The sequence below is a fragment of the Diadema antillarum genome, unplaced genomic scaffold (assembly GCF_040938485.1).
Source record: "Diadema antillarum isolate AM-2024a unplaced genomic scaffold, OU_Dant_1.0 seq00000048_RagTag, whole genome shotgun sequence".
In the NCBI taxonomy this organism is placed as follows: Eukaryota; Metazoa; Echinodermata; class Echinoidea; order Diadematoida; family Diadematidae; genus Diadema; species Diadema antillarum.
This window is the reverse complement of record NW_027271157.1, coordinates 315,092-328,478: the sequence shown is the minus strand read 5'-3', so window position 1 is coordinate 328,478 and position 13,387 is coordinate 315,092. Positions and strand designations below refer to the sequence as shown.

Sequence of the window (13,387 nt, the reverse complement as noted above, 5' to 3'; positions counted from 1 at the left end):
GGATGGGATAGGATTTGAAGAGACCTCATTACAGGCAGAGGTCAAAGGTCATGTGTATTACCTGGGAAAAGAGAAATACTTGTAGCACCTCAAGTTTGGAGAACTAGATCAAATTGATTATGAAACATACCTACCACGTTTGACACTGTTTCTCCTGTATATTGGATTATGGACATGGCGTGTTTGCGTTTCCATTCAGTGATGTAGAGAGGGGAAGAAGACTTCAGAAATGAAACATGCGTGTCGGCTGTTTGCCCACTTTGTCCATGCTATGTCGGTCAACTGACCTTGTAAGTGCGTGGCATAAAATTGACATCTTATTCACCCCTACCTGTCCAAAGCCATCCTCGTCCAAAATTCCCGACACATACAGGCCGATTAACTTTCAGTTAGATGATAGTGCATGTGTGCATGTGACGTACATCTCACATCTCCGTTCGTGATCTTTGTGTTGTAGAAGGTATTGGAAAGTGTGCTCTGTCAACCAGTTCCACTTTTACTCTCCAGGAGCTTGTTCTCCACAGCGCCCTCTACTGACCAGCATATAGTAGTTGAAAATAACATTTCAATGTACCAGTGAAAACACAGCAGAATATTTTACCTCGTCTTATATACATTTTCACACACACACACACACACACACACACACACACACACACAGGACAAAACCTATTAACAGGCTGATTTCTGCCATGAGCTGACAAAGTCAACATGTGCAGCATACATATTGTGCACACACAAAGCCTAATACATTATGACATTCATTAATTTTTTTTTTTTTTTTTTTTTACCGAGCATCAGTTCCACCTCAGGTACTCTAGCCAACAAATCAGAAAATGTAGAGTAGAAATATAAGGTGGGTAAGGGGCGTGGCTCATTGCTGCACATTCTGGCCAAAAGCATGAATGCTAAGATCACTGTATCTTCCTCCCCCCCCCCCCCCCCCCCCCCCCCCCCCCCCCCCCCCCTTCCCTTTCTTTGACCTTTTAAGATCATTATGTTGAGAGGACTCGGGGCAGGTGTCTGTGATAGCACAGATTTCATGCCCCACCCAAAGATGGATGTTGGATGTGAGCTCTTGACATATCACCCGGCCATGGGGATGCGGTTTTTTCTTACTCAAAATATTGATATTGTATCTTCGATGAAATTTGGTTCACCAAACAGATCACAATGTGCAAATATATGTAATATATTGTGTGGTATTAGTGTACCACAGTAATGAATTGCTTTAGGAATATGTAACATATCATCGAGATGTCATTCAGAATGCCCCTCCATTTATTTGTCAAACTATGTCAGTATGATTCATTTTGTCTTTCTATCTCTTTTTCTCGTTCTCTCTCTCTCTCCATCTCTTCTTCCCTCATTCTCTCTCTTTCTCTCTTGTTGCAATCCACCCCTTCACATACTCGGTCATCACCTTTCACCATTTTTCTGCCCCGTCTCCTGCTTTCTCGTCCTTTCTCCAACCATGTACTCGTCCCTTCTTGTGTGTCCCGTTTCTTTTATTTACTCTTGCTCTCGTTCGATCCCCCCTCCTCCCCGCTTCTCTTCCTCTCCTCCTGTTAAATATTTCCACATACCACCGTCATCGTCGTTGTCCACGTGTGCCGACATCGTGTTCATCACAGTACGAGGAGGAAGACGGTGATGATGACCAGGAGGGTGAGGAAGGCGACGAAGAGGACGACAACGATCCCGACTTCGATCCAGGAAAAGTGAGTGTCCATCAAACCAGGTTGTCCGAGAAGGGACTGTACTCTGTATACATTGGACTTGTTTAAAGACCCGGGCCCTGTTTCATAAAGCTGTTCATAATGTTACGCACGACTTTACGATTGACTTAAATATGGCAAGCCATGTGGGTTTCCTAATCATTGTTAGTTTCAATAGATAAAGTTGAAATTTGCAGATGAAAATATTGTTATTCTTACTTGTTAACACACGTTTTTAGTTGAAAGTGTATTTTTGCCCCAATGGAGACGAAATGTTGACATACAGTTGTACTTTGTTAAAATGTAAGGGGGAAAAAATGGGCATACATATTGGCACTTCATATTCCAGTCGTTCTTAAAGAAGTCACGCATAACTTTACGAACAGCTTAATGAAAACGGGTCCTGATTAGCTTGGGGAGAGAAAGTTGGTATGATTGAATCAATTTTCATTTGCTTTCCTTTGATGGGACATTCGAAAACCATGACTAGCGTGGGCCTGTGAGAATAGAATTGCCTGTTTGCAGTTTCACTTTCCTGAGTGGACAGAGGCGTGGGGACAAGATAGCTGATTGGCTGGCTGGCTGGCTGTCTCAATGCTACCCAGCATTGGGACCGAGAACCGTTCTTGTTTTCCCCAGGATTGGACGTTTCTCGGATTTGATCATGCAGAGAAGCAAATTTTGCACACAGCATGCTCGACTACCGGCCACGTCATGCTTGCGAAAGCTCGCTAGTATCACACGATATGACTCATGTTATAAGATATGACTTTGTTTGTTTGCATTTGTATGTCTGTTTGTTTTAGTTTGTGTGTTCCTTTGGGTATGGGAGTCAAATTCTTCTTCTTCTTCTTCTTCTTCTTCTTCTTCCAACAGGACGGGGCCAAGCCACAGGAATGCAATCAACAGTAAAGTGCACTGGCCAGGGTTTTTTCTTGACGGAAGCCCCCCGGGGGGTGAATCCCGGGGGTGTATTCTAGCCTCGGCCCAGGGAGAGCATGGGGAGAGGAGCAAGCCGCGACCAACTTCATAAAAACAGGAGAAAAAAAATCATTAAAAACAAAAAACAAAAACTACTTTGTGTATTGAGCAGACTGCACTAACAGATCAAATCATCCAGATGTCTCGTGAGGGTGGAAAGTTCTTTCCCGTTTCGAGGTTCGGGGGCATCGGGGTAAAATTATCTGCCACTGGAAGCCTTGCCAAGGCATTTCAAATGACTAGTAGCCATATTGCATGTTTTCTTTTCTTGTTTGTCTTCTAAATAGTAAGACAATTCAGATATATTTACTTCTTGAGCCATGCTCAGGATAGAATGTCCATTCAGATATATTTGCTGCTTGAGCCATGCTCAAGTGAAGAATGTTTGGTTGTGTCTCTTTTCGACTTATATAATTTTTGTTTTCACCCGGCCAGAAGGAGAAGTTATCTGATATATGGGAAGGAGAGATGATGTGTGTGGGTTTTGATGGGTGGTTCAGCGGTAGGAGCAAATGCAAGAGTGTGTGTGTACGATGTTTGGGTCCAACAACGATATCAGCGACAACAACGAATGTTGCCAATATGACAGATTCCAGGAGTCAGCACATAGGATGCGCCTGTGTAGCGCGTAGCTCCGTTTTGTCTCTGTGCGACCTTGTCTGTCTTCTTGCGTACTGTCTGTCTGTCCGTCTGTCTGTCTGTTTGTGGGTGCTTGCTTCCTTACTTCAGTACTGATGTGTCTCGACCTTCCTGGCGTACAAAAACTCTTGTTTTTCTCTCTCTTCTCAATTTTGTGAGATGTTTTCATTTTGTTGCCGTTACTTTCTTGTATATCCTTCTCTAATGATTCGATGTCGTTCTTTGTGGCTGGCTCTTGCGTACCTTTGCATTCGGCACATTAGCGTGTTTGACCCTTGCAAGAGCAGGCAAAGTTAGCTTTTTCTCATTATTATTATTATTTTTTTTTTTTTTTGCCCAATGAAACGGTGCAAAGAGCAATTGAACAGCCCATCGGAGGGCAGCAGGATTTTAGGGCTTCTTTTTTTACCCCACGTGTTGTTGACTGCATGTGCAATGTAGGAGGTAGTCTTTGCGGAGTAAAAAAATCCCAAGCAGCTTTTGATTGTTATTCATCCATGTGTTGCAGGGCTGAAAGAGAAACGAGCACAGCATGTTTACATTCCTTTTTAGGTTGAGCAATGATGGGACGGCTGCCTTGATGGGAATTTTTTGTGGAGTTGCAGTCGGGCTTGTCAAGAAAAGTCAGCTTCTCCTAAATTGACTTGTGGCTAAATGTTCTCACCTGGCAAATTTCTAAAATATGCATTCGGCTGAATTGACTCGTGAACCTTTAAACATCCACAACAAAGCCCTTTCATTGGACAGCTCTCAGACTTGTGGATAGTGCGCCACCGAGCTCTTCGTTAAGAATAGAGCCGAATTTTCACGCTCCGTGCTCAGCACAGAGTTACTTTATGTCAAATTAGTTCCCATTGCAGTAGGGCCATCACACAAGCGAGAAGTTGTTGGAAGAACTTGTTGCAGGTCTCTAAATTTGCTTTTGCTTTTTTTTATTAATGATAAGCTGTGATGTTGATTCTTTTCACTCTTTGCCTGAAATTGTAGTATTGCAAAAAACTTTTTAACCACTTTTGTGACCAGTATGAGGCATTTGCAAGTGACTCTGTTATAGCTGTTGAGAAAATGCCGAGGATTCATCACATGTTTTCTACTTTCTTTGGATGTTGCATCCAAGGAAATGCAGAATTGTGATTTGTTGTGAGAATAATTGTGATTGATTTGCTTTCAAAACGATGTCATGTTGGATTCAGCAGTGCTGTCCTGAAAAGTGGAAAGCTTCTGAGATCCCAGAGTGCTTTGAGGCTGGTCTGAAAGAGACACATACTCCCCTATATGTCAAGGGTGATGCTGAAATCACGAGTTATGCCAAAATACACCTTTCTTGCTGATTTTTGGCACCAGAATAATCTTAACGCTGTGAAGAGATATATGTATTGCTCACTTACAAAGAGATAGCTCATTTTTCTTCTATCTGTTACGTATATGTCAATATGAATATTGGAACAGCGTCACCTTGTCGACATTTCCTCGCACTGTGTAACATTTTGAGTGAAATGGGGGGGGGGGGGGGGGTGCTGATGGAAAGAATGGTCACGCTATGATGCCAGCTCCTCCCGAGACAAATGCTGCTCAAACATATCCCAAAGAAGATTGCAGGGCAGTAACCATGTATCACTGTATGGGACTGTCTCGGGCGTTTGTTTCATACCCACAATCACTAGCAAACATGGGACAATTGTCAGATTGCTTTCAAATTTTTTTTTTTCAAAGAAAACAGAAAACGTACTCCTTGTGGCATTGTCGCAGCATGATAGATATTGCAATGTGCATCGTCTGTTTCTTTCTTCTTCTTTGTTTAAGGAGACATGTAACGCTCTGTGTTTTTCTACGCTATACTGTCAGGTACACATGCTTTGGGTAGATATTTGCGATGGAAGAGATTTTTTTTTTTTTTTTTTTTTTACTTTGGGAGGTGTATAGGGGATTGGATCTGTTCTAAAAGCGTGTAGCTGTTTGCTGCTTGTTTCCACAAGAAAAGTGGAAGAACCTCTCACATGACTTCAACTAACAGTTAACGAAAGAATTAATTCATCATTAAAGTGCTTTCTCAGGGGAGAGGGGAAATAAGTGAAATGGTAGAAGGAGGTGGGGTAGCAGAGCATTAAATGGTCAAAAAGATTTGTGCTCTTGGGGTAAATTAAATTACCACTGTGTGTGCATGCTGGCGTGTGTATGTGTGTGTGTGCGTGCATTTCTTTTTCTTTTTCTTTTTCTGAAGTAGGAATCACCCTCATCATCATTGATATAACGACGATGACCGTTTCTGGAGAGGAATGCACATTCTTGGTAAACGTGAAATGAAAGTTACCTCTGGTTCTGTGTGGTTTAAATGTGGCATAAGGAAGCAAGTGACAAGAAAAAGTTTTCTGTACCGGTAACAAGTGATAAAGGTGCACGTGGCATGTACATTGATATTGATGCAATGCTGTAACATCTTGAATAATATACCAACTGGACGAGTGTGCTGAAACGAGGCAAATGAGAGAAATAGGAGTTGGGTGTGATAAAAAAACATTGATTTATCAAATATGAATGATTTTTGTCACTTACTTACATTTGTTGTTCATGTGGACGAGGGGTAGAATAATGCAATACTCAATACATCTGAACGTAGCCCCTGTGTTGAATGGGGAGATTGTTATTGCAAGCACACAGTTAAGAATCATTTGGGTGGTTGGTTATTTCTTGCCCAGTCTTAGCGATATTCTCTGTGTTCGAAAAATGAATGAAACGACGTGTATGGAAAATAATTGAAATGGCATTTAAACCCCACGGAGATATCATTAGCAAAGTACTCTTGTGGTTGTTACGTCCTTTTGCAATGAGTTTCCCCTGTATTAAGAATGAGGGTAAATAATGAATATAATTGTGATGTGATGATCACCTTCATGTAATGGGACATTGTTTCACACAGCAAGAGCAGATGGTCGATGCAGCCTATTGACCAATTCAAACAACATTCTTTTTTCCTCTTTTTCCCGTCCAGTGCTTGTCTTGATATGTAACGTGAGTTTCTTATGAAATCAGGAATATGGCATTTCGTAAGGCCCCCTCTATTCAAGCTCATTAGCGGTTGTCAAATGCTTGTAGCTGGACATGCACTATTGTTGTTGCACATTATGTAGAAGTCTTCTTAGAATGCTGTAAAAGTGGAAATTTTCGCGACTTTTTGGTCACGCTCATTTTGGTAAGATGAATTTAGAATGGTGATACTCTCACCAAATCACAGAATCACAATTATATTGTAGTATTACAAATAACAGGCAAAAAAAAAAATGCTTTTGTTTTTCAGGCTACACGTAGTTTCATGTCGCGAGACTTCAACACCGCAAAAATTTCCACTTACGATATATAGTTCTGCAGTACTGAAGGTAGTTTTTGTATTATCACTTAACACTTCGCACTGCCATGTACACAAGTTTGTATTGCGTAAGCCTTTCACTTTGGATACGAGTTGTCCCATTTCCATTACGGATATGATTCCATGGGAGAACAATTTGCTGGCAGAAGCTGTGAATTTGTACAGTTCTTTCGTTTGTATGATTGTAATGTCGCATGAATTTATATTGAAAAAAAAAAGAACTGAAGGTTGTTGCAGAAAAAAAAGCTTGTTGCAGTCGCCAATAACAACCACCCTATTCCCAAGCCCCACCTCGAGAGAGAAAGAAAAAATCCATCAACATTCCATTAACAGATGGAGTGTCTTGTCAGATATGTATGTGTTTGAATTATAGTTCAGTGGGTGCTTGGAGTGGACACTGGAAGGATTTTTTTTTTCCACCACCAGTAGTCCGAAGAAAACAAATGTATTTTGTTGCCCAGAATGGCTATGATGTGAATACAGTGGACTCCCGTTATAACAAAGTCCTCGGGACCGGCAGTTTCTTTCGTTATGTCGGAATTTGTTATAACCGAACAAGCAAACAATAAAAGAATATAGAGCTGATGATGTTGCGGCCTGAATTTTTACTTCGTTGTAACCGGAACTTCGTTATAATGGGAGTGCGCTGTATTATATGCTGGCTGCATTGCTTGTTAGATGGGACCCATTTGGGTACAAGAGGCCAACTTGATATGGAAATGGCAAAATGATTTGTTCTGATCTGGTCCACTTGAACTTCGAGAGGAAGCCACTGAAGGAGCGGTCTTACGACTCGTCCCAGTCACTTCTCGGAATGAGCTTCTAGAGGCACATGGGATGAATCATGATACCGTTCTCGGGGGGTCCCCCCCCCCCAAAAAAAAAAGAAAAAGAAAAAAGAAAATAATAATAATAATAATAAATAAATAAATGAAAATAAAAATAAAATAAAATAATTATAATAATGATAATAAAAAGAAAAAAAAAGTCCAGTTTACCGGAGTGACCAAATCTTACTACTTACCTGCGAAGAAGATGAATATGAAATCTTTGATGGCATCAACATCCAGAAAGAGACAAAATACTTCTACCGCTGTAGCAACCCCAGACGGACCTGCCTTGGGCTACTTGCATTTATTATCGGGCTTGTCTCTTTTGAATTGGCGCTTTGCTGCTGAGAACGTAAGGTTGTGATGAATTTGGTGCTTTGAGTTTTTTTAAATCTATCCATCGACTGACTGGTCGTGTAACAACAAACGGGCATTACAAGCACCATCCACCGCAAACCCAAGTCGGATGAAACTCTAGAGGAACTGGCGTCTCAAAGGGGGTTTGATCTCATGAAATGCAGGTGCAGATTTGTTGTTGATGTTGTTTTTTTCGAGGCGCACTTTTTGTAAATTACATATGATGCCGAAACCTGTGCAGAGAGAATCCACACCCAAAAGGGAAAAACTAGCAGACAGCGACAGCAACGACTTAACGGTACTAAAGAAGACTGGGAGAAGAGAGACGCGCGCTGGGGAGAGGAAACCATTTTCTACTGTACAAATGAAATTTGTAAAACTTGGCTTTATTGTATGGTTACAGATCCAGTACGAATACATGTATCTGGCTGTGGTTGTATTTGTATTTGCGTGTACATTTGTCTGTGAATATTCTTATTGTAAAGCAAATTTCGAAGAAAAAAAAATTGAGAAGGGGAGAGAGAGTGAGAGAGGACAACAAGGAAAAAAAAAATCACAAAACGAAACAAAAAAAAATATCTCTGAATTTATTGAACTGCTCAAGTTAATATTCATCGTCTTCATTTGAAGAAGCTTGTGTTTCTGCGGAGTAGATTTATTTATACTGACAGTATATCTCCCAGCACGTTAGATAGGATGGGAGCAAAGACAATGATTAGCTGTTGCATTTTTTCATGATGTTGATTCAGTAACGAAAAAAGAAATTAAGACAAATGACAAAATTCAGGAAAGAAATTCACTATCATATTTGATATTTTCAATGGAAGATGTTTTAATGTTGGAAATGTCTATCCATTGCATGGTATTTCTCACAAATAAAACCTATGTTAAAAGCTGTTACTGTGAACATACAGTGTGCTGCAGTTTTCTTTGTGTTTGTCAAAGTCTGGTACTGAATTGCCTAAAGCTGAAATGGCGATTTGCAGGTTTGCCCTGTGATAACAGCTCTTACGAATTTTTCCGGGTGTATGAACGTGTTTGAGTTAGGTGTGTGTGTGTGCGTGCTTTTTGTCAAACATGGAACAATGTTCTTCAGCCCAACACATCGTGTATCCTTGTTCTGAGTAGAGTCTATGTACAAAGCTCCTAACTTGGACAAAAAAAATAATAATAATGAATAAAGAATGTATACACTGATCCACACACACACACACACACACACAAATATTTGTGCATACTTACAAAGTATATTCATATTTCATTGTTTTACAAAGTACATTGTATTTTATATATGTTTTTGGTTTTTTTTACATTAGGAAGTATTCAAAATATGTGCATGTATGTACACTGGATTACAGCAATGATATTTGCTACAGTTGCTGGTAGATAAGCAGAAATTTATCTAAAGTTTGTTCTGGGTTTATTGACATTCATGAAAGAGAAAATATTGATGTACACTGGACATCGCACAGTACATAAAGCAGTATGTCCTCAAAAAAAAAAAAAATACATACATACATGTATAACTTCTTACCTACATTTTGAAGAAAACCTCATTCAATTTGGGTACATGGTAACAGAGAAATGTGGATCGATGTAAAACATGCCATGGGTGCGTTTCTTCCAAGTTTGGCACTTGGATGTTCTTGAAACTGAAAACTCTGGACAAAACTTGGAGGGAATTCCTGACATCCTGTACAAAGATCCTCATTTCTCTTTGACCACTGAAGCAAATTGGATGGGGTTTTCTGTAAGATGTAGGTAAGAAGTAACAGTTTCGTATCTTGAAATTGCATTTGTATTTATTCACTATTTTTACAGTTATTGTTGTGGAAAGGCCGATTGTATATTGTTGTTTTGTTTTGTTTTTGTGGTGAGGGGTCATACGGTATACAGTGGCCCTAGGTCAAACACTATAATGACACAGTACGGCAACAATGTTTGTATTTTTTTTCTGGTTTTACATTTAATAGAAAATACATGCAAGTGCAAAAATATACATAGAAATCATCACATTGAAAATGTCACGCCACATACAACACACAGATGAATCCCACTATTTAACGAACATGGATTCAGCAAGTTGAGTTCCAGAGGATTTTACTCCTAAACTGCCATTAAATTCCCCTACCAGGTAATCACTTGGTCCATTTTGATGATATTTTGTCATTGAACAAGAAAATTCTCGCAGTCTTGACCATCTAGTTAAAACATGGTCTGCCTGTAAAAAGCCCCACAGTGCATATCACTACGCAAGTCCAGTACAATGTACAATGTCAATCATATCTAGAGTCATTCTCTATGTATCCTACTACATGCTACTTCCAATCTGCTTCTACATCAGCCATCTTTCCTCAATTTCAGATTAATGTCGACACCTTGGTGCACGTATGTGACCGAGAATTCAAAATTCATCATTCCGTCCCATTTTCCCACGCTTTCGCTCATCCTGCTCACTCATAATAACTTTCACTTTTAAAAAAAGAGCACTTCATAACTTTCTCTTGTGTGTGTCAAATCACGTCAGCTTCCCGACGTGAACTTCATGAGGGATTCCAAATCCATTTCATTGAATAAAAATTGCTTTCCCCAACAGTCCTACACATTCGAAATGAAGCTGGGTGCCAGCCACAACTGGATCTTTCCCAATTTTACACATACACTGCAGTATTATCAGGCCTACTACTGAGGTGCATGTACAGCTGTATAACCTTTCAGTAACTGTTATTTCCATATTTATTTAAGTACAAAATGATTGGCTAACTGCACTCACAACTACTTCATGCATTGAACTTGATTCCAATTAAAACCTGGCTGAGTATATTGTACAACTTGGATTTGACTTGTATCAATTTACTCTTTGTGCATATTTATATGGCTGTTAGTGCATATCTCCTTTAGAGAGAGAACTTCACAAGTATTATGTTATGTTTATAATTAAACAGCTTTTGTGCCACAGAATGCAAGATGAGTTGGGGAATTTTCTCTCATTCTATTTTTTCTTCTTCGAATCAAAACATCTCTACTGGTGCAGTGCAACATCTTTTCAAATTTTTAGTGAAATTTCAGCATCCAGAGCTCTCCGGGTGATAGTGCAATGTCTTTCAAAATAATTTTCAATGAAATTTCAGCAATCCTTCGTAGAAAAGATAGAAAGAAGAAACGAAGTGTGAATCCTCTTGAATCTACTTTGTGTGACAGCATTTCAAAATGGAAATGTCAACGAAATGCCAATCAGATTCCAGCGGAATAAAAGAATACACCCTGTCCCACGGAGGAGCGTTTGTAAACCCCCAACTAACCATCCCTGCAACAATTACTGACTCAATGAGCTGTAAAGTTTTGTCTTCTCAATACAATGTCTATGTTTGTGACAATATACTGTATGAATTAAAGAGATTAGATTTCAGTACACATCAATAACAATTCAATTCGATGCCGTACCAGGTCCGACCTTGGTTCCACTCCTACGCATGCCACAAAAGAAGAAGATCCACGCAACTCACAATTATAGTTCATGGAAACCCCGCTACAACAAGGTTGCTGGGTACCGCCAATTTTACTGTTTTGTAACTGGGTACCTCACTGTAAAACATTCTACAACAGAGACCGGTTAAAGACAGTAACAAAAAATCTGGACTGCTAAATTCACTTCGTTGAAAGTGATGCCTACATTGATAAGTGATTTTGCTGTAACGGGGCTCCCCTGTAATCCTTAGCAACGCCAGCAACATCTCATACAACTCACTATGTACACTAATTAACATCAACAAAGACTCCTCAATCACTGTTCATCTCTCCTAGGTATGTACAACACCCAAAGTCTTGCGACAGCTAATCTATTGCTAGGTGAGTCCTTGGTTAGAAGCCACTCCGCTACCACACAACGGCCTGCTATTACTGTATTGCACACACTTTTGAGAGAAATGCAAACTTCCCCTCACAAGAATGGGACTTGCTGCCAATGGTCCTTTGGTGTGAAGTCCTACATCCTAAGATCACAGCAACCCTCTAATTTCCAAACATAATATAGTAGACTCCGCCATAACGACAATTATGATTGAGACTAACTAATTCACTCTGTCATGTCAAAATTCTGTTACTGTAAAAGTAGATATTTGTGCGCGATCAATTTTTCGTGCCCAGCGGGTATGAAGAGTTTCGCGTGTTTTTGATTCTGCGAAATCAAGACATTAACTAGTGGAACATCTGATCTCGCTAGCAAAGAATATTCACATGCTTTTATTTTCGCACTAGTTTCTGGTTGCGCAAAAATTTCAACACCTCGAAAATTTCCACTTTTACAGTATTCTGGACTTTTGGCAAACACAATAAAATAAAGTGAAGCTCTGAACCACGGAGCTAGAAAACTAACTTGGTTATAAATGAGTTTGTTGAATCAGTGCTCTTTAGAACTAGTCTACAACCTATCATCTATCTTATTCAACCCTGCTTTCGAAGAGAAGACATTTGGACGCAAAACAGTAAAGATAATATTACATAGCATTAACCCTAATCAGGCTGGGGGGGGGGGGCCGAATCCGCCCTCCCCCTCGACGTTTCGCGCAATATCTTCGCAGCGCGATAAGCTCCCACCGCGATGTTTCATGATTTTTTTCTTTCAAGTATCGCGCAACTTTTGAGACCAAAATTGTTGCGCCCGCGCGTACCGTTTTGACGCGACGCCCGTTCGAAAAAAATTTGTCGACCCCAAAATTGCTCCAAAACGTGATTTTGTGTACAAATCCAATGCAAATTGTGTTTTTTCAATTAATTCACATAAAAATTCATATCTTGACTTAGAATGGACGAAATTAATTTATTTTAGCATAATAAAGCTTAGAAAAATGTCTGTGACAAATTTTGGCCACAAAACAAACAAAAACAAAAGGTCAAAAAAACAGGGAAATACATAAGAAATTCAGAAAACAATCAAATACATAAGAAATTAATTTCGATACAGATCTTTTTTTATCCTATGTCTCAGAAGAATGATACAAGAAACATTTTAAAAAAGAAATTAGCTTAATTAGAGCATCAATAAGTGATTTAGAGCCCAAAACTGATTTTATGCATAAATTACAATAATTAATTAATATAAAATATAAGAAAAATTTTTCAGAGAAAGCAACCATACATTTTGATAGTATACGTCGCGGGCGTCGCCTGTGCCGATTTTCGGCGCGATCACGCGTTCCATAGGCGAGATCTGAAGGGGGGGGGGGGGGGGGGGGGGAGGACCATGGAAAATCCAAACCCCTATGAGACACTTCCACAACAATGCTTCACCACAAAAAGGGAACAATCTGGAGGTGGGCGAAAACTTCATTCTGTCGGATGTGTCCCTTTGCACAAAACTGACATGGCAGTACCACAAGATACAGATCACTGCAGCACATACTTTTAGGAGAAATGTTCTGCCTGACCACTGGAAGTCCACGGTCACTTTTTTGTTTTTTCAGAGACTCCAACCCCAAGCACCTTCTGATCTGGAGATT

At 39.9% G+C, this 13,387-nt stretch overlaps 1 protein-coding gene across 1 annotated transcript in view; it reads left to right on the top strand.

The window, feature by feature from the left end:
* LOC139725509 (nucleosome assembly protein 1-like 1) overlaps positions 1-2,630 on the top strand; it is a 32,787-nt gene extending 30,157 nt beyond the window's left edge. The window contains exons 12-13 of the mRNA XM_071636592.1: positions 1,635-1,721; positions 2,595-2,630. Coding sequence (XP_071492693.1) covers positions 1,635-1,721; positions 2,595-2,630 — 123 coding nt within the window. The remainder of the gene's footprint in view (positions 1-1,634; positions 1,722-2,594) is intronic.
* Positions 2,631-13,387: the final 10,757 nt, after the last annotated feature.